The following is a 21,738-nucleotide window of genomic DNA, read 5'->3' as shown; positions in this document are numbered from 1 at the left end:
GAGCTACCGGAGATCCCCTATAACACGGCGGATAGACCCCCGGGAAACTCGAGACGAACCACTAAGATAATACCTTATACGATACTATAATACAGTGTTAAGGAGACGACTTATAGATAGAGCTTAGGATCAGACTATCCGAATAATTACTTAAATAGGTAAAAAGAAGAAAGAGAAAAATAATAATAAGTTAGAATCGCTAGCTAGAATATATTCTATAATAGTCATTACACCTTAGGTAAAGCCTACGTGGTTACTCCTGCCTACTCTATAATCTAAGTTTACCTGCTATATTAGAAGTATGCCTGTGGTTTATTGTTTTAGGCATAATAAAGCGTCGTGTATACTCCTTTAAGTCTATAGGCTTTATATATAGCTAGGCCATACGATTATTCACGGATTATTTATAAGCCCATTGATAACGGTTTAAAGGTAGAACGTTAACGGTCCTATGAAGCTTTATTTACGCTTTATCACGATAGTTTAGGGTTTAGGAAGATTAATCTTGATATTTATATTTAGCTCTGGCTTTAACGAGTTATTTATAAAAAGCCTTATAGTAGGATAGCAGCATAGCCTGGATATAAATAGTGGCTTATAAGCTAGAAACCTAGTATAGGCTAAGTTAAGCTATTTATAGCCAGATACCGTCCCGGGCTAAGTCGCCTCTTCTAAGGTCGTGTCTGGAGGATAGGGGTTAGGCCGGGAGAGAGTCTTTACAAGAATACCCGGTTAACTATATCGCTCTTAGGGGTATAAGCTCTAGAAAAGGGGGCGTGATATAATAGATACAATTTATTAGAGTCAAGAATAGCTTAAGCAGGGAGTAGTGATAGTTATAAAAGAGATTTAATAAGGTTACTATATTTAGAAATAGATAGCCGAGTCGGCTCCGGGACTAGTACTATCCGGACCGACTTAGTATAGTAGTATAGTATAATAGGGAGGACCACTAGCAGATAGATCGTAGTCTTGAGAGTAGTTTGAAGGGGATTCTCTAGGGTTCTTAGGAGATAGGCCCTGGTTATCTATAAAAAGGATAGGTAAAGCTGAATTCTTAACTTAGAAGTTCAGCGGACACTTAAATCTTAATTTAACCTATTAGTTTATCCTGTTTTTAATTATCTTATAACGTCTCTTTACTCTTTACACGAAAACCCCTGATAATAATAATATATTTTAGCGGAATATTATAATATTAAAATTCTAAGGCAAAAAGGATGGGTATAATATAGATACAAAGTGACTATATATATATAGGAATGCCTGGATATATACCCCCGATATAAAATCCGCTACTATATTAAGACAGTTACTATAAGCTATATAACTTTAATAGTAGTATAGCATAGACTATCCGGTTATATATACTATCTAGGCGGAAATACTAAGTATAGTAGTCACTATATAGCAGTCCCTATATTAAATACAGGGATAGAAGCAACACTATAATATAGTAGAGGCCTAAAACAGTAAGTGGCCTAGACACTCTGGATCCTAGTTATAATAGAATTAATATAGGTTTAAGTTATTCTAACTATACTACTTAGTTATTCCGACTATAGTTTAGACATAGACTCTAATCTTCGTACTAATCTATATCTTTAATCTATATAGTTAATCTATATTATTAATCTATATCGTTACACTACGTTATTATTCTAGAGTACCTGTCAGGTATTTGTGCCCAAAGACCCCGATAAGCCTGTTGGGTATATTCGCATAGCCACGTCACACACTGGTCCGAATACGGCGGTACTTCTATTGGATATATTATAGTGCTTTTTCCCTATTTTACCTATATATTTAATATCGTAGATTAGTACTCTTTATAGTCTATAATAAATAGAAGTCACACTTCGTACGATATTAGTGTCCTAACAGTTATAAGCCCGGCGCTCTAGTAAAACGCCTTTATTCCGGTCGATCCAATAGTTCTAGGCTCTATGCCTCTCTCTTTTAAAGCCCTCTTTTTAAAGCTCTTAATCGTTACGATAAAGCCTCTTTTTAAGTCCCTGCTCTATTACGGATAGAGTCGTCCACTAGCTCGTCTGCCTGCCTATTATCACTAACCCTTTAACTGCCTCCCTCTCCTACTCTATCTAATTAACTACCCTTCCACGCCGTCACGATAACTTCGGTTATACTAACATCCTCTAAGGACTAGCACTAATAGTATCTGCGTGTAATAAAAGTCGCTCTCTCTAACAAGGTTATAAAGCTCGTGGATCCGGATCTTAACGATACTAAACGTCCAAAACGCCTCTAAAAGGTTAGCCCTCCTACCATAAGCAAAGACGACGAAAATAAGGATCAAAGATATAAGCTATGGCTCTTCGCCTATAACGAATATAAGCAGGAAAAAGCCGCGATTAAGGTGGTGCTAGATTATATCACTACCACCGTGGACCGGAGCCTCGCGGAGTCCTTTACCGGTAAAGACGATCTAAAGGAAATCCTATAAATCCTAAAGGCACGCCTTAAGCCTACTAACGCCGCCTAGAGGTCACTTATTAAGTGCCGTTAGGACGATTATATATAATCTATTAGGAAGATACCTTACTAACGCTGGCTTAACGACTTCCGTAAGTTATATAAAAAGGCAAAGACGTATCAGGTTTGCGCGATCGATTCGAAGATAGACTAGCTTAATGGATTTTTCAACACGATCGGATCGATTTCCCCGGAGTAGTCGGAAGCCCAGTTTTCTATAATATTAATGGAAGAAAATAAGGACCATTTACTAGATATTAAGAGCATCGTTAATAAATATACTACCTAGTTATATTACAGGCACCCTCTACGTTTAGATCGGAAGCCGGGATCGTTATCGTTCTATATAGCCACGTTCCTGGGAAATGATAAAGAAGGTTAGTAACAGGATCATTAATCGGATCGCTAAAAGGAGCGTTAATAAGGTCAGGGTACTAAAAGAAAATTTATTTACGATTACTATATAGCCCGGAAGACCCGCACCTACTATAAGCTAATTTAGACCTGCCCGAATATTAACCCGGCCCGAAGAGGGAAGACCTTTAAGTTATCTAAGGAGACGGAAAAACGCTATAACCGGATGATCGCTAGCTAGAATAATAATCGCCGAAAGAGGTTCTAGAGTAACCTTAAAAAGGACGCCGAAAGTAAGGGAAATAAGGGTTAATAGAAGCCACCCTTAAAAGACCCTTCTAAGGTCTTATCTAACTTTATGGCCACCGGGGGCGCCGCTTCGGACTCGGATTCGGAAGATAGAACTGGATCGTATGGTACATACAGCTTTTTATTAACCGGAGCCGTAGACGGACCCTTTAAAAACGAGCTATTAGTTAATTCCGGCACTATAAGGCATATTACCAACAAGCGTCACCTTCTAGAAGACTACCGGCCCGCGGAAAAGCTCGTGATATTCGAGACCGGTAGAGGAGAGTCGGATCCGGTTACCGGCTTCGGAACTATAAGGCTATAAGTTAAAGATCGGGATCGTTAGCCGTATACGCCGATTTTAAAAGATATAGCGTATATTAAGGGATATTCTATAACCCTTATATTAGCCCTCCGCCTACTTCTAATAGGATCGCTTATTACTGGTAGATAGGCGTTAGAAATTAAGGAAAAAGGTAGGACCGTTACCCTGTCTTTAAAGAATGTGGGAGGTTAGTTTACCCTCTAACTAACGGTTTATTAGCAGAGCTTCTTTAATAGCTCGAGAGCCCCGATTATAAGCGTCGCCGACGCTTATTTATAGCACGAGCGGCTAGGCCACGTAAGCGCCGAAGCCCTTAAATATATTACGACCGCCTGCATAGGCGGCACCGTCTCTAGAGGGGACGATTTTCCCCTTATAATAGAGTATAAGAGCTACTCCGGTAGCAAGGCCCGAAGACTAGTATCACGACGAACGCCTAACCACCGGCCCACACGCCTATAGCAGCGTATAGATATTAACCTCTTCTCTAACGACGAGTCCTTTAACGGGCTTATAAAGCTAATACTATACCACTGCCCCTATTCACACTTTATTATAGGGGACTTCCTAAAGGACCTTAAGTCAGCTTTTTTATCGGTGACTTCCTTCGAGCTGCGTATAGTAGGGCAGCACCACTATCCTATTATAGTGATCCGGCTAGATAATAAACGAGCCCTGTAGAATAACCTTAATAACTGGGCGTATACTAGAGGGATCCTGATTAAGAGGTTATTACCGAATATGGCCGCCTAGAACGCTAGAGCCGAACGCCACGGGGCTATTATATACGCTATAGCCCGGGCCCTCGCTATCGCCTCCGGCTTCTAGTAGGATATATAGCCGGAGATCGTCGCCGCCGTACTATACCTATATAACCTAATTCCACGCCGTGACCTCGGGTAGAAGTCGCCGAAGGGTTATATAGATAAGTAGGTTAATAAGATAGGTATCGAATATATTACTAGCACCCCTTTAATCGGTTGCCTAAAGAGGTACGGTTACCGTGCCTAGCTATTAACTGCTGACTATTAGCATGGCCGCCGGAAGAATAAGAAGCTCGCGGAGAGGGCTTATATCGGTTATCTAATCGGTTATAAGAGCACTAATATATATCTGATCTGAGTGCTAAAGCTCGGAAGGGTCCTGCATATAAGAGACGTTAGCTTTAACGAAAAGATCCTATATAAGGATCGCGATATGGATCTACCTATTCTAATAGAGCTTTTTAAAGAGCTCAACCTCCCTAATATTAACGATGCCGATAAGGATGCCCTGGAGACCGTTAGCGTGATACCGATTTATAATTAATTTATAGTGTTATAGTAGAATACGATAATAGAGTTATTCTAGGATATTAGGAGGCCGGAGCAGCTTAAAGTAATTAAAAGAGCTATAGTTAAAGTAATTAAATAGGTTAAAGGAGAAGAGGTTAAAGTAGTAGCTATTAAAGTAATAGAAAATTCGACTCCCTCGCCTAATTCTAGGGGGGTGGATAAGTTACTATAGCGATCGTAGCCGCCTAAAACGGCAGCTATAGTGGCTACCCGGGTTACTCCTTCTATTATAGCAGCCACTACCGCCCGAGCTTAGGGCTCGGCTATAACGCTGGGTATAATTACTACTATAATTGCCTCTAAAACCTCTCCTATAATAACCTCCTCTATAACCTCTAAAATAACGCCCTCTTCTTCCTTTTCCCCTCTTATAATAACGCCTCCAGCTTCACGTTAATTAACGCCTATAGGAGCTATTCTAGCTGTAGCTATAAACCAGTTACCGCCTCTAGCCCCTATAACGTTAGTAGTAACCGCCGCTGCCTCTAACGATAATTCTGATAACTCTAATAACGACGATAACTCGGATAAAGATTCCTCCAATTCCGATAACTCTAACGATACTATTACGCCTACCGCCGGCGCCGCCGGCACTACCACGGCTATAGGTTTATTATCCCCTGATTAGTTAGTTCTAGAGGATAAGATAACGGTTACTGCCACGGCTACCATAACGGTAGCCCCGGGCCCTTCTACTACTCCTACGGCAGCTACTTAATAGCTACCTCCACCGGCTACCTCTTTAACGCCGGCTAGCCCTTTATTTTCGAACTATCTAGCGCCGGATACCTGTCTATCCTCGTCCACGACAGGTACCCTATCTTTAGAGCCTTTAGCGCCGGCTACTATACTGGCAGCCTCCTCTTAGCCGTAACGTAACCGCCGGCCACCGTAACGATACGCCGACTCTGCCTTCCTCTATCTTAACCGCTTTGATATACCGAAGAAGCCGCTGCTACGCCGCGATATACCCGAAGAGCCGTCTAATTAGAGCTAGATAATAAGGTCTCTATACAGGACGTAGTGGGTTATGGCCGCCTCTAAAGAGGTGCAGGCTCTTATTAAGATAGGCACGTTTAAAGCTGTAAAATAGTATACTACCGTTCCGAGCCGCCCTCTGGATCTGATATGGGTATTTAAATATAAGGTTAATCTATCTGGCTACGTCACCAAATTTAAGGCACCCCTTTGCGTTCGTGGCGATTAATAGCCTTAAAATCACCTTAACGCCTACGCCTCTATACTAGCCGGAACGACCTTTAAAACACTTATGGCTATTACTGCTTACTTTGATCTAGAGACCCGCTAACTTAATGCCGTTAATGCGTTTACTAACGCCCGCCTCAATAAAGAGGTCTATATTAAAGACCCGCTAGAATGGAATATCCTATAGGCCGCTTTTACCGCTAACGTTACTAATAAGGCCGGATAAACCGTTTTTAAGCCTCCCACGCCCCTTAAACCGTGGGATTAACCGGCTATACCGGGCCCTATATAGGCTACGCCAATCGCCAAAGCTATAGCACCAGGAGCTCTCTTTTATTTTAAGTAAGTATAGTCTTATATAGTTAAAGGAGGACGATTACGTTTTCCGAAGCGATAAGCTGCTTATATTCTTCTACGTTAACGATATAGTTCTACTATATCGAAAAGAGCACGTTAACGCCGCCGAAGATCTGATTAAGTAGCTGCAGGAGCGCTTTTAGATCCGGGATTTAGGTCCTATTAAGTGGTTCCTTAGTATTAGGGTTATAAGGGATCGTTAACGTCGAAGGTTGTGGTTATCGCTTAATAACTATATTAACGAAAAGATAAAGGCGCTGAATATCGTTACTAGTAGACGGGTCACCACGCTACTCGCCTCTCCGGATAGGCTAGAACCGAATAGCTTATAGGCATTAGAGGACTCTATCCACCTATATCTATAGAAGGTCGGATCGATTGATTACGTAGCCTATTAAATAAGGCCGGATATCGTAAAGGCTGCTTCTAGACTAGCCGAATTCGCTACTAATCTATCCGGTTAGTATTATAAGGCCGCTAATAGGTGCCTTAAGTACCTTAACTTAATAAAGTCCCTCTGCTTATCCTTTAGGCCACGGGATTCCGAAGAAACCCTAGCTAAATACGCCCTCTTTTATATAAGCGACGCCGCCTTTAAAGACGATCGTAAGACTCGGTATAGCTCCTAAGGATATATAACTATGCTTTTTAGAGGTCCTATCGACTAGAAGGCGAATAAGTAAACGAGCGTTATTATATCTAGCACCGAAGCAGAGCTTATAGCTCTAAGTGCCGCCGCCCGGTAGTATATCGCGACGCTACGTTTAATAAAGGATCTAACGTTAACCTTTAAGGTTAACCCTATCACTATTTATTACGATAATAATTAGACCCGTTAGCTGCTAGAGAGCCCTTGGCCGTAGGTTACCTCGAAGTTAAAGCATCTCGATATACAGGCCCTATAGATCCGGCAGATCGTTTAACGAGGCGCGATTAAGATTAATTAGATCGCTACTAATAAGATAGTTAGCGATAGGATAATAAAGGCGTTACCGCCGTAAAAGCACGCTATATTCGTTAAGATACTTGGGATAGAAAAGAGCCCTAAGGGCTTAGTTTAATCGGATCGATTACTATCGCCTTAACAGTGGTTTGGATTGGATTACGATCGCGATTGACGATCGTTAGATTAACTATAATTATATGATAATTGTCACGTTGTTTTAGGATTATAAGGCACGAGTTGTTTAATAAGCCGTTAACCTTTGGATTGATATCTAGGCTTAAAAACCCTAGATTTTTACGTTGTTTTTAAGCTTTAATTCGATCAGAACCGTCAGGATTAATCCTGCGGCTCTAGAGGGGTGTGTCAGGCATTTATGCCCAAAGACCCCGATAAGCCTATTAGGTATATTCGCAGAGCCATATTACACACTGCTCCGAATACGGCGGTACTTCTATTAGATATATCATAGTGCTTTTTCCCCTCTTTTACCTATATATTTAACATCGTGGACTAGTACTCTTTTATAGTCTATAATAAACACAAGTCACACTTTGTACGATATTAGTGTCCTGACAGTACCACTATTTGCAGCCGCCCTCTCTGGTATTTGCAGCCCTCTTTATCCTATTTCGGAAGGTTACGCGACCCCGCGCAGTAGTCTGTATGCGCTACTAGCTTAGCTATAGATATCGCGTAGTAGTACATAGTGTATATATCAGGATAAGAATTTCTTACCTAATCTTATCTCTAATATCTATAACTATAAGTTCACTACTTATAACAACCTTTTATATATAAACCTCTAGGCGATATGAATAGATAACGTCTACTTAAAGGTAAAAAAGAGTAATAGAAAAGAGTAATAGAAAAGAGTAATAGAAAAGAGTAATAGAAAAGAGTAATAGAAAATAGTAATAGAAAAGAGTAATAGAAAAGAGTAATAGAAAAGCGTAGTAGAAAAGAGTAATAGAAACAAGGGCGGAAACCTTTTCTTATAAGGCTATATAATTAGTTATATAATTAATTACGTGACTAGTCACGTAACTAATAGCTAATAATATATATACCTTAATATAATATAATATAGCATATAAGTAGTTACGTAACGGATCACGTAACTAATTACGTGACTAATTATATAGCCTTATAAGAAAAGGTTTTCCGCCCTTTTTTCTACCACTCTTTTCCACCACCCTTTTCCACTACTCTTTTCCACACTCTTTTCTATTACTCTTCTACCCTCTTTTTAGCCCTCGGATAGGTAAAGGATATCGGGTATTCTAAGATACTTAAAGATAATAACAATAATCGAAAAACAGTAGTGATTTTATAGTATAGAGTATCAGAGAAATGTCATTGTGATTAGCGGCAGTCTTAAGACTTTAAAAACTTTATCGTGATCTAGGGTACGTACCAGTACGCGATATATATAGCTAAGATAGTGGCGTATACAGACTACTACAGGGGCTCGCGTAACCTTCCTAAATAGGATAGAGAAGGCTATAGATACCAGACAGGGCGGCTATAAATAGTAGTACTTATTATCCTATATCGTTAATCTATATCGTCGATCTACATCGTTAATCTACGTTATTAATATATATCGTTAATCTATATTATTAATCTACGTTATTAACCTATAGATAAAGGCAACGCGTTCCGTTACCTCGTTATATAATGTGAGAACAAGATAGCCGCGGTCGCGTGGGCGTGGGTGTGGATGCGGAAGACGAAGGGGAAGACGAAGAGGAAGACGAAGAGGAAGACGAAGAGGATGACGAAGAGGAAGACGAAGAGGAAGACGAAGAGGAAGACGAAGAGGAAGACGAAGAGGAAGACGAAGAGGAAGACGAAGAGGAAGACGAAAAAGAGGAGTTACTGCTACTACTGCTACTGGCTGGATCGAATAAATAAGCTATCCCTTAATTAAGTCCAGGCGATTAGATTAGTAAAAAGACGTCGAAGTGCTTTGCGACCGTGGTTATAAAGGGTTTATGTCTAAACTATAGTCGGAATAACTAAATAGCATAGTCGGAATAACTCGAGCCTTAATATATTATTAAATACGACTTAACTAGGCTTATTATTCTATAGCTAGCCTAAGAAATACACTGTCCAGCACCCTCCTCTACCCGGTTAGGTGTACTTCGTATATTAGTACTTTATATTATAGTATAGGTAGACGTCTCCGTTCATCCGGATATCCCGCTAATTCTTTAATAAAATAGCGCTATCGGTTAACCCCCACGGGTTTTAAGTGCTACCTAGGTAAGTTCGGTATATAGGAGAGCCGGGATTAACTAGAGCATAGCTATATTCTACCTATATATAGTATAGATAGTATATACTTACGAATATATACGTAGGTAGGAAGGTATAGATTTGTATAGTATTCGCAGCGTAAGTCGAATATGCCCCTATATAAATGTAGTAGTCTGTATATGCCACTATCTCGGCTATAGATATCGTGTACCGGTATATAGGTACCTGTATTATAATAAACTTTTTATAATATTAAGACTCCCGCTAATTACTATAACTTTTCTCTAATACTCTATACTATAAAATCACTGCTATTTTTCGATTATTTTTATTATCTTTAAGTATCTTAGGATACCTAATATTTTTTACCTATCCGAGGGCAGAAAAGAGGGTAGAAGAGTAGTGGAAAAGAGTAGTAGAAAAGAGAGCGGAAAATCTTTCTAGGAAGGCTATATAATTACGTAATTAATTATATAATTAGTTATATAATTAGTTATATAATTAGTTATATAATTAATTATATAACTACTTATACACTATATAATAGTATATTAAGGTATATACGTAATCTATTATATAACTAATTATATAACTAAGTGCGTGACTGATTATATAGCCTTCCTAGGAAAACTTTCCTCTCTTTTTGCTACTACTCTTTTCTAATACTCTTTTCCACTACTCTTTTCCACCACTCTTTTCTACCACTCTCTTCTACATCTAAGTAGACGTTATATATTCGTATCGCCTAGAGATTCATATACAGAAGGTTATTATAAGTAGTGAATTTATAGTTATAGACATTAGAGATAAGATTAGGTAAGAAAGTCTTATCCTGGTATATACTATATACCGGTACGCGATATCTGCAGCCAAGCTAGTGGCGTATACAGACTACTGCGCGGGCTCGCGTAACCTTCCGAAATCGGATAAAGAGGGCTGCAAATACCAGACAGGGCGGCTGCAAATAGTGGTACTCTATATAAACAGCTCCTCGACCAGCCAGCAGGGTAGGAATCTATTGCCGTTATGGCCTCGCTACCCTTACGATTCAGCTCTTGTTCAAAAGAACTTCAGCTGCAGGAAAGATTCCCACCTTGCAAGAGAGGGCAACAGGCGATGAATGGGGGCGAATGCGGACGAATCCTGAACGAAGAGCGGGTGCTTCCCGATACGCAACGACATGGTATTATTCTTTCTATAATTTGCTCTATATCTGCTTCGAGAAACGCCTGGCCCATCGGTCGTAATCATCCAACATGGCGTTTGTGACGCCCCGTGGCAGAGTCTCGACGGCCTCCACGACATCCGCCATGCGAATCACACTATCTTCTCCGGACCTCTCACCGTCCAGCCACGCATCGATGGCGCGGTTGGAGGCCATCGAACAGATCTGCTTGATTTCAGCACCCGAGAAGCCCTCCGAAAGTCGTGCCAGCTCGCTCAGGTCGACGTCGCCGGCTGTGCGCAGCCGGCCGAGGTTCATCTTGAAGATGGCCTCTCGGCCCGCCAGGTCCGGCAGCCCGACGTAGACCACCCGGTCGAAGCGGCCTGGTCTCAGGAGTGCCGGGTCCATGGCCTCCGGGCGGTTCGTCGCCGCGAGGATCAGAACCCCCGTCAGCGCCTCAAAGCCGTCCATTTCCGTGAGCAGCGTCGTCAGCATGTTGACCGAGCCCTGAGAGCGGTTGAGGCCAGCTCCGCTTCCCCCCCCTCTCGCGCCGCCGATCGAGTCGATCTCGTCGAAGAAGATGATGCTCGGGCTGGCGGCCCGCGCGCGCTCAAACAGCTGTCGCACGGCGCGCTCCGACTCGCCTACGTACATGTTGAGCAGCTCGGCGCCCTTGACGGCGAAGAAGTTAAAGCCCGATTCGGTCGCCATGGCCTGGGCCGAAAGCGTCTTGGAACAACCGGGAGGTCCATAGAGGAGGAGACCCTTGGGAGGGTCGAGGATGAGCTTGCGAACCTCGGGGTCCGTCGTGGTCGTGAGCGCGATCATCCTCCGCAGTGCTTTCTTAAGACCCTCTTGCCCGCCGACGTCTTGCCAATGGACGGTCGGCGGCTTGAGGTTCACGTCATGCATGGCCGTGGGACGCGTCAAACGAAGAGCCTGCTCGAGATCGCCTCTTCTGACAAAGGGCACTTCCTCCAGCGCTGGGTCCTCCTGAAGCGGATCTAGACGTTCCGCCAACGTTTCCACCGCGTGTCCCATAAGGCGGCATAGGTCCGAAGGATTGAACGCGTGAGTTTGTTGAGCCAGCATGGTCAGCATGCTGTCCTTGTCTTCCGGAGGCAAGGGCCCGCTTAACGTCTCCAAGATCTCCCGCCGTCCCTGGGCATTCGGAATGGAGAGCGGAAAGTTTCGTTCCAACCGTGTTAGCTTCTGCAGCTCGAGGGGCACGTCTGTCACATAATCGAGGCAGCTGACAACCACGAGAACCTTAGGTAAGGTATTGGTCTTCCAGGCCTCCTCGGCCAGCTGGTCGAGCTGTTGGCCGAGTTTGGTCGTGATGGTACCCGCGTTGGGACGGTCCTTGCCTATCAGGGTATGGAGTCCATCGATGAGGATGATGCTGGGCCTTTGGGCGCTAGCCTGCTTGAAGACGTCCTCGACAGTGGAAGACTTGTCGTTCTCCTCGATCCTGAACACCTTACCCCAGCCAGTCGCCGCAATCCGATCCAAGACGTAGCTCTTGCCGGCGCCGCGTCCGCCGTGAATCACAATGCCGCAAGACCGTTGCTGTCCCTTATGAAGGAAAGTCGTGTTGAACCCCCTGAAGAATCGATTGAGTTTCTTCTCCTCAGCCGCAAGCCCGGGAATACCTGTGACCACGAGTTTCCTGGGCGCTGCGGGGACGCCGTCGGCGAGAGAGGAAGCATTACGAATTCGAATAGTCGAGTTCTCACCAAACGAGGCGACGTTGTCCGTCTCTGAGTCGACAGCCTGGATGCGAAGGGTCTTTTTGAACCCGGCAACAGTGCAGTCAATTTGGAGACCCGGGAGGACGTGTCCAGCGCGTTCTAACAAAGTGATGTAGTGTAAGCTAGATTCTCAGGGCCAGGGTTCCGGCTTCTATGCGGTTTGGTGAGAGACTTACTAAGCTGAAACCAAGCGGCGCCCTCCCAGGCAGCAGCCTCTTGATCACCTCCCATTTCATCGAGGGGCTCGGCCTCCACGAGTTGGGCAGGCGGCACCGCAGTATCTTGGTCGAGCTTGATAGTCACAATATCCCCGAGGTGAAAGCCGCAAGCCTTCCGGTAGGCTTCTGTCATAAAGACGATGTTCTGTGGCATCTTAGAGCCTGGCAGCGAGGAAAGAAGTGCTTGTCGACGGACAGGGTGGTTTGAGACGCGTAATGTATCCAATGCGGCCTCTGCGGCCGCATCTTTGGACGCTGCGTCTTTGGGAGTAGCTGGGACAGTGCGCTCAACCCAGCAGCGTTTACCGCTCTCGACACCCCCAGTGAGGAGGATGAGGGCGTCCTTGTTGACCCATATCCTTGAAAACCCTTGAAGGGTTGCCTTGTCTTGACTGCGATCGCATTCAGATACTGGTCGGACCTTGGCCGTGATCTCCTTGGGTTTGAGTCTGGAGTTGCTCATTTTTGTTTCCAGAACTTTTTTCCCTTTCTTTTCGTTGGTAATCAGAAGGGTCAGTCGGAGTTTCGAGACGACGCCGGAGTCGGATTTTTTGAATCACGTCGAGTCGAGTCAGTCACAATCGAGTCGAGATATGAGTTGGTGATGAAGGTCTTGACAAAGTACTTGTCGCTCACTGGTGTACATGATATGTATGTAGAGGGCAGTAAACAACAAGATTGTTACCGCCAGACTGTTAGGTAAGATTAGGGGATGACGTATCTAACCACGAGGAATCTGTTGCTCGTAAATGCACTTCTCACCGTGGTGTTTTTTTGTGAGGATGGTCATATCCATCCTGTGGTGGGAGGAGAGGAGTTTGGGACTACGAATATATAAGCTGACTTTCAACGGTTCCTTACTAATCAATTCTCAAAAATGCGACTTGCCAAGTCTGCTTCAACTTCGTGCAAATTTCCTAATTCTCCCTACATCTTATTGTCTATTCTATCGTTCGGTTTCTGAACCCTTCGTCTCAACCACATCTGCCTTTTCCAGCCATCGCTCCCCAGCGGAAGAGTATCGTGCCTCATGCCATGGGCTGAATGTGATGAATTGGGCAATTCCCTCTCTAGGATTGCACGAATGTACCGGCGATCTCCTCGACTCGTCCTCCCCCTAACCCGTCGCTTTCAAACACCATGGTGGGCATCATATGGTGGCGCCAGGCCTGGAAACAGCAATACCAGCCTCTGCCAGCGGCCATTCTTCGTGGCTTGTCATCTACATAGCTCCCGTCGCGATGGAGACGGCTCATCAAACACCAAGACCCACAATAGCCGCATCGGCAACTGGCCACAACGCGAAGCTACGCCTCTAGCCGACGAACCAAAGCCCATCAAGAGGTCCATCTTCAACGAGCTCTTCCCAGATGCTGATTTGGACTCGCCGCCCAAAGAGAACGCCACGGTTTCTGCCAGGGAAAAGCGAGAGAACCAGGCCTTTAGAGAAAGCCCCGCCCGTGAGGTGCTCGACAAGGAAGACCTGATCTCCTGGCTGGAGGGGCAGCGCGCACAGGCCGGCTTGGATTATAACTCCTTACCTCCACGGGACTACATGCCGGCCATGCTCGTCCTCTGGAATGCCTCGAAATCCCTTGCTGAGTCCGACTTCTACCGGGTCGGTCGCCAAGGCGAGCATGTCCATGGTTGGAATGGCTCGATTAGGAAGGGTGCGTTTATTCCGTCCTAGATGGCACCAACTTATGGGATTCAAATGTTGCTTTGAGCTAACTCGGCCCTCTCCCTCTGTTAGTGGTTCAATTGTTCGACGTCAACACTCTGGAGCCGCTCGACAGTTATTTTATCTTCTTTACCTCTCGCGCTGCCGCCCGAGCCTACAAGTCACAAGCCGATGCTCTTTTCGGCCCTCTGCGCCATGCCACCAGCCAGGACCTCTCCTCACCCATGTTCTATGCGCCGTTTGAGACACTCTTCAATTCTGATCCCAATTCAGTAGGGCAAACCTTTACTCTCGCGCCGCCATCCCCTGCGCCTCTCAGCCTAAAACTTTACGCCCTCCCGGGGAGCACCGAAGCTCGTGTGCAACCCTACACCGTTGAACATATACTGGCTGCAGCGTCTGTGTGGAGCTCCGGCAGTGCCGGCGGATCAGCAGCCAATGGTGCCGCATCGACGTCCCCATCCCACCATCAATATGTTATAGTGTCGCTAGAAGGGGGTGCCGTAGACACGTCCACTCTTCGGGACTTGGTTCATCAGGATGGCCAAGTACGAAACCTCGCCTGGGATCTTACGGATCTGAAGCCTTATTTCGCCCGGAAACTTTCCGAATCGAGGCCAGACAGCAAGCGGAAACCCAAAAAAGTGCTCAATAATAAATCCAATGGCAAGGCCAAGGAGGCACAGCTGGCAACTGGGCTAGTAGAGGAGCAGCTGGGACCTACCAGTGATGCATCGGACGCGACCGCTCAGAGTAATCACGGAGGTTGCGGAAGTGACGAACAGACCAAGGGAACCGATACCGATGGCGGTAGCGGCTCCAATGCGAGTCGGAAAACTGAACGTCTAGCCAAATCGGCGCGGTTTGTGCTGTCTTTCAGAGATGCGCTTGAGGCACGCCGATTCGTCAGGTCCTGGCATCGGAGGGAATTTCCTCTCTCCTCTTCCAACAGCCCAGAGTCGTCATCAGGTCAGCAAACACAAAGCATAACCTTCAATGCCATAATGCCGTTTTAATCCCAGACACGGCTCTCTTCCTTTAGTCTTAACCCTTGGTGGAGGGCTGGTTTCTACAGATGCATCCAAATTGCGCATTCCGAGGTGTATACGTGGCAGCCCGGCTGGTCACTTGCCTAGAGGAATACGCTTTGCCTTTCATGCCAGCCACGCCAAAAGCACTCCTGCTATAGCGGGAACCGAGTTCTTTCTGGATGCATGTCGGGATGCAATGGAATTTCCCGGGGCGCGGACGTGTATATATACGGACTCCTCGTGCGGAACTGGCCTTGGAATTAGGGACGGTGGGAAAGGAGGAGGCAGCCATCAACAAGAATTGCCAAGCAGAGCGGCGCATGTGCAGTGTGAAGAGAAGTAGAAAACTATATTAGACCCCACATGATAAACCGAACTCCAGACCAGATATGTACTCTCTAGGGGATGATGATAACAAATGACGGCGACAACAAGTGATGAAGGACCCAGGATTCCCGTCAAGGTGGCACGCCAGAAATCGACCAGGCAGTGTGGCTGGACCTAATGCCGCCTCCTTCGCGCAACCCCGTGTTATAACTCAACAGTAATAACTCCCAATCCAACGAGGCCTCCGCATGATTGCTGCCCTGTTCTGCTGCTGCACAACGATGACGAAATCATCAGTGACGATGTGTCACTTACAGACGCACTGGCCCCTCTTGCGCAGAAGCACATCACCATCGAGCCAACGCAAGCCGCCTCCTTTCGTGTTCTCCGATTTCCCTTGCTCTTCTTTCCAGTAACGATAAATACGTGCGAACTTCTGGGGTTTTCCCCCAAAAGGCACTAGACCTCTCTGCCTCGGTCCTCTCGAATCGACCGCGGGACCCCATATGCCCCAGCGATGCACAGGACACTACTGTCAATGTAAACACAAGAGCCCTGTCGTTCGTTGGATTCGCCCAGTGTCTTCCTTGTTCTCGCATTATGGGCCCCTCGAAGGGTTGTAGCGCCCCCCCTCAACACATTAACAACATTTCCCGCCGAGCCCGCCGGAGCCGCTTTGTTGGTTCACCGCGATTCCTGAGCTTCCCGTACCGGCACCAGCCTGATCACCCTTCTGATTATCGATAAGGCGCTTCTTGATGTCGGCGGCGAGGGAGTAGAAGGCTTGATCGATGTTGATGTTACTCTTGGCGGACACTTCCAGGAAGGGGATACCGAGTTCATCGGCAAGTTGCTGTCCTTGCTCAGTCGACACGACACGTTTCTCTTCCCAGTCGCATTTGTTTCCGATGAGGATCTTGTTGACACCCTCCGTGGCGTGCTGCTCGACGTTGGCGAACCAGGTGCGAATATCTGATGGAGAAGGGTGAAAGCAAAGCCACATGTTAGCACGAAGCGAAGACCTACACCGACCGCTGTCTATGCCGGGAGGTGTGATGGATGGGGCTTTATGGTAGTACTTCCTGGCAAGCCAGTGGGGGGAATGGGAGGAGGCGCATGCGTACTATTGAAAGACTTTTCATCAGTGACGTCGTAAACAAGCAGGATTCCCATAGCACCGCGGTAGTAGGCCGTGGTGATAGTGCGGAAGCGTTCCTGGCCAGCTGTATCCCAAATTTGGAGTTTTACCCGCTTGCCATCGAGCTCGATTGTCCGAATCTTGAAGTCGATACCGATAGTCGTGATGAAAGAAGGCGTAAAGGAGTCTTCGCTGAAACGCAGCAGGCAGCAGGATTTACCAACGCCCGAGTCCCCTATCAGCAGGAGCTTAATCTGCAGACAGTTGAAAGGAGACGGGTGATGTTAGCAGAGCGCATCAGACACAGGGCTGGCGACAGATAAAGTGGCATGATTGCGAATGAGTGGATGAGGGTAGGGAAAGGGAAAGGGAAAGGGAAAGTGAACGGCACGGAACGGGTCAAGTTCCAGGGACGCATAGCAGGGTCATGTAGGCTAGGCACGTCTGGAAGACTAAACAAGACATACGAGGAAGTCGTAGTTTCTGTTATTCGCCATGTTGATTGATGAGCGCCAGGTACCAGTGAGTCCGAGTGTTGGCAAACGTGCGCGTATGTGGGTTCTTGTCGTCGTCTAATGTTGAGGAAACTCGGGGAGGATGTTATTCAAGGCGTGGGGGGTGGTAGGCGGTATTCAATGGACGGACATTCACGGTGTGTCGCCGCCAGGTGAGGTGAGAAGTCGTTTAGAAGGCTGAAGGGACGTGGCCGAATGGGGAACTGGGCTGCGGATTCCAAGTTTGGGTAAGCCGCTATACCCTGAAGGTACTTCTGCAGCGTAGAGTGTTGTAAACAGCGTATAACTCAAAGTACGTAATTAGGCGTTTTATATAGAGACCCGTTATTCCGACTATACCACTTGGTTATTCCGACTATAGTTTATATATATAATATAGATAAATCCTTCGGAATACCAATACAGTACTTTATAGCTACGGTCTTTAACATCGCTTAATAACTTAATAAATTTAATCGCTTAGATTAATTGCGTTGTATTAATAGACAAGCTTATTAGTTCGATCGAAGCTAATAGCAGCAGTAATAGTAACGCCTCTTCCTCTTCCACGTCTATATACGTCCATGTCCACGCTGCCCACGCCCACGCCTACGCCCACGGCTATCTTATGCCTATTATAAGCGGCTCGTTATAAGTTATTCACAGAGTAAGGCCGAATAATTAAATCATCTAAAGCTAAGGAGAAAAGGAAGAAAAGGAGAAATCTCTATAGGCGCTTACGACCTAAATATAATATCGCGGCGACCCACTAAATACGCGATATAATTAATCGGAAGATCCGGTGCTTTACCGGATTATCTCCACGGGGTTAACCCGTAATATTACCCCCCTCCTCCCCTTAATAAGCCGTTGATTTTCGGTGTGTTAGTAAAGCGTTATTATTTGATTAAATAACGCCTCTTTATTCATTAAATGACGACCTTAAGTAGCTCTTCTATCCTAAATAACGCTTTTAATTATTAAAGGGCACTTAAGGCGGGCTTTCTTTATAGTGATAAGGTTAATTAACGTGTTATATAAGGATATTATTATTATTTATAGGCAGGTTATAGGATCGTTCCTTTTATATAAGTAACCGATATACGTACCTTCCCTAACCGTATAACTCGTTTATTAATAATACTAACTTTACCGTTACCTCCGTGGTTCTGTTATTCTTCTTTTCTTTAATAATATCCTTTATTATTAGCAGTACGTTTTCTATCGCCCACCACCCTTTCGCACGCCGTTTTATCGTTCTAACCTATTATCTCTCTCTCTAGAAGATATTTAAGTTTCTAGGATTATCTCCGGCCCCTAAGGTACGTCTTCTTATTCTTTTTATAAGCCTCGCGCGACGTTTACTAACTTATATATATAATATAGGGGGCTAATAATAATAATAATAATAATAATACCGGTAAGGAGGCACTTACTTCCGCCCCGGCTAGTAAAAAGATTATTACTCCTGCCTTAGCTATAGACCGCCGCGCCTAGCTAGCCTAAGTCGCTAAGGCTAAGGGTAACCGTTCCGCGGGCGATGCTTTTATAGTAGTTAAGAGCCCCGTAAAGCGCGTTTATAGAATAAAATATCCTCCTAAAGGAACCCGCGAGGACTTTTATTTTACTTATATAAAAGCAGTTACCTCTAGCTAGGATAGGCGGCGCTATCGCGACTAATCGGGACCCGGAGTAAGGTTAGCTATTATAGGTTTATATAAGGAGTGAAGAGAGTCGTTAAGACGACAACAAGAACAGGTCACGAAGCTAACCTTAGGGGGGAATAATTATAAGATTATTCGTTAAGCCCTTTTAACTCAGGACTTAACGGGGAACACCCTACTTAAGGACTAGTGACTATCCTCCCTAGGATCGGTATATAATAACCTAAGACCTAAGATAACAGGTCTTAGGCCAGCTTAATAGTCCTAAAACATAACTCGGTCCTAGATATCCCCTAGGGTTAACCTTAGGGTCTATTCCAGGTTCCTAATATATTCCTTACCGCCTCTAAGTCCTATCTGATTCCCTCGGATGGAATGTCTCTGATATTAGCCGACCCTAAATACTATAACTACTTAAAGGGCGGTTATCGGTGCCTTCCTCCTCCGCCTAGGATAGCTAGTCTATTAATAGCACTCTCAGAGGCGGCGAAGGTAGTTAATAATAACCCCTTTTATAGCTCTAAGGCGATAAAGGCGCTTATAGCGGCTTATTCGGCTTTCTAGAAGGCGTCCGGGGTCTTAAAAAAGGCTTCTAGCACTTTATAAGGGGATAAGCCTATCTTAACGCTTATCGACTTAGGAGCCGGTAAGCCTCGCTTATCGGTATAAGTCACCGCCTCCCCCCCCCCCCCCCCCGCGGGGACTCCTACATTATAGCAGGTAGACCTATACCTATTATAGCGCCTTCTATTATTATTACGCCTATTCCTAGTATAACAATTATTTTTATAAGGGTAAAAGGCCTACGCCGGCTTAACCGGTTCTTATAGGTAGTTAAGATTATCGTGGGGGTTATAGTTAAGGTAAAGGACGTTAAGTCCTTTAAGGGAAAGAAGAAGAATAGGCAGGCTAAGGTCGCGCCGTCTATATCGTCTTCTATTATTGCCGAAAGGGTTAACGGTTATAAGGATAAACGTAATGATATTAATCTTAACGCCTAAACCCGGCAGCTAGGGGCAGTGCTTATCCGCCCCGATTTAATTAATATAGACGGTTTTACTATTATTCTAACCTTTATTTAATCCTTACCGCCTTTCCTATAACCCTTCTTCTTTTCGTAACGTTCACGTAGTCCGTTATTAACTTTAATCGCTATACTTCTTTTTGTAGCAGTCTAGGGCGGTTGATTCTTATAAGGACTCCGTGAGTTCCTAAGGTATCTAGGCATATGCTTCCTACTTTACTAACACCTCCCTTACTACGCCTCTACCTACCTTCTTATTCCTAGCGTATAGGATTTCCTTTATTATTTATTCGTCTTCCTCTAGACTATCACGAATCGGTCCAGGTTAGGGGCTATATAGGATTTAACTAGGAAGCGGGTCTTTGCTTATATATTATAGGATGTCTATATAGAACCTCGGGTATATATTCGAAGGTATATCTAGTTCTATAATATACAGGTTAATAACCTTAGTAACCTTATACTTCTAGTATAGCTAGCTTAACTTACGCGACGGTTATAGGGTAGAATAGTTCGGGAGTAAGAGCTATATAAGGTTGCCTTTACGGAGCTATTTAGCAGAGATATAACGCTTATTCGCTAACTCTTAATATTATAGCTATATAGCTATTATTAAGGCTTAGGCGAACTTTATAGCTTTTTAGAGGCTGCGGAGCAGGTTATAGGCTATAAACTCCTAAGCATTACTACTTAATTCCTTATAAATCTAGATCGGGTCGATATAGTATCCGTGTTTAAGGAAAAACGGATTTAGCTTAGTAGTGGAGCTCTCCCGGTTATTTAATACTAGTTAGGCGGCGGGTAGTAACTTATCCTAATCATCCTAGGTATAGTAAATAAAGGCTTAGAGGTACGCCTATACCTCTTAATTCGCTTATTCGGTAGCTTTATTAGTCTAGGGGTGGTAAGCCGTGCTTAATCGGTATTCAATTCTAGCTAATTTATAAAAGTATAGCTAAAAGCGACTTATCTAATTAGAACCTTTATCTCTTACGATTTAATAAGGTATACTATAGACCTAAAAGTAATAATATAAGAACCGTTTAGCGCACGCTTTCGCTTTTATAAAGTCTATCGCTTTAAGGGTAATAGCCTTTATAAGTCGATCGGCTATAACCTATAGGTACCTATACTTCTTCTTTTTAGCGGGGGGCAGATCTATTATAAAGTCTATTTATAGGTTACTCCTTATTGGTTTAGGAATTGTGAGCGGCTGGTTATAAGTTGTTTATAGAGTAAGGCCGAATAATTAAATTATCTAAAGCTAAGGAGAAAAGAAGGAAAGGGGAAAACTCTATAGGTGCTTACGACCTAAATATGATATCGCGGCGACCCTTTAGAAGCACGCTATGAGTAGTCGGAAGATCCGGTGCTTTACCGGATTATCTCCACGGGGTTAACCCGTAATATTACCCCCCTCCCCCCTTAGTAAGCCGTTAGCCTTCGGTAAAGCGTTATTATTCGATTAAACGACGCCTCTTTATTAATTAAATAACGGCCCCTAGTAGCTTTTTAATCTTAAATAACGTCTCTATTTATTAAAGAGCGCTCGAGGTAGGCCTTTATAGTTATACGATTAATTAACGTGATATATATAGGTATTATTATTATTCGTAGACGGGTTATAGGATTATTCCTTTTATATAAGGAACCGATATATATACCTTCCCTGACCGT

The 21,738-nt window shown here is 44.6% G+C and overlaps 4 protein-coding genes across 4 annotated transcripts; 2 read left to right on the top strand and 2 right to left on the bottom strand.

Moving 5' to 3' along the window:
- Positions 1–8,656: 8,656 nt before the first annotated feature.
- On the top strand, positions 8,657–9,220 carry ACRALDRAFT_211818 (uncharacterized protein; the record flags this gene model as incomplete). Its single annotated transcript, XM_071023788.1, has 2 exons — positions 8,657–8,664; positions 9,001–9,220. 2 exons carry the CDS (start codon positions 8,657–8,659, stop codon positions 9,218–9,220), a joined length of 228 nt encoding a protein of 75 aa, XP_070874212.1.
- Positions 9,221–10,719: 1,499 nt separating this feature from the next.
- ACRALDRAFT_1064894 (uncharacterized protein) lies at positions 10,720–13,465 on the bottom strand. The gene is made up of 2 exons (XM_071017062.1): positions 12,661–13,465; positions 10,720–12,583 (listed from the first exon to the last, which is right to left on the bottom strand). Exons 1-2 carry the CDS (start codon positions 13,163–13,165, stop codon positions 10,776–10,778), a joined length of 2,313 nt encoding a protein of 770 aa, XP_070874211.1. The 5' UTR covers positions 13,166–13,465; the 3' UTR covers positions 10,720–10,775.
- Positions 13,466–13,732: 267 nt separating this feature from the next.
- Positions 13,733–15,399, top strand: ACRALDRAFT_2042958 (uncharacterized protein; the record flags this gene model as incomplete). Its single annotated transcript, XM_071021301.1, has 2 exons — positions 13,733–14,372; positions 14,456–15,399. 2 exons carry the CDS (start codon positions 13,733–13,735, stop codon positions 15,397–15,399), a joined length of 1,584 nt encoding a protein of 527 aa, XP_070874210.1.
- Positions 15,400–16,381: 982 nt separating this feature from the next.
- ACRALDRAFT_2042957 (uncharacterized protein) lies at positions 16,382–17,376 on the bottom strand (the record flags this gene model as incomplete). The annotated part of the gene is made up of 3 exons (XM_071021300.1): positions 16,382–16,713; positions 16,866–17,133; positions 17,347–17,376. 3 exons carry the CDS (start codon positions 17,374–17,376, stop codon positions 16,382–16,384), a joined length of 630 nt encoding a protein of 209 aa, XP_070874209.1.
- Between the last annotated feature and the right edge of the window lie 4,362 nt (positions 17,377–21,738).

This window comes from Sodiomyces alcalophilus (genome assembly GCF_042370955.1).
Source record: "Sodiomyces alcalophilus JCM 7366 unplaced genomic scaffold ACRALscaffold_5, whole genome shotgun sequence".
Classification (NCBI taxonomy): Eukaryota; Fungi; Ascomycota; class Sordariomycetes; order Glomerellales; family Plectosphaerellaceae; genus Sodiomyces; species Sodiomyces alcalophilus.
Note: the sequence above shows the minus strand (reverse complement) of the source record. Positions and strands in the feature narration are given on the sequence as shown.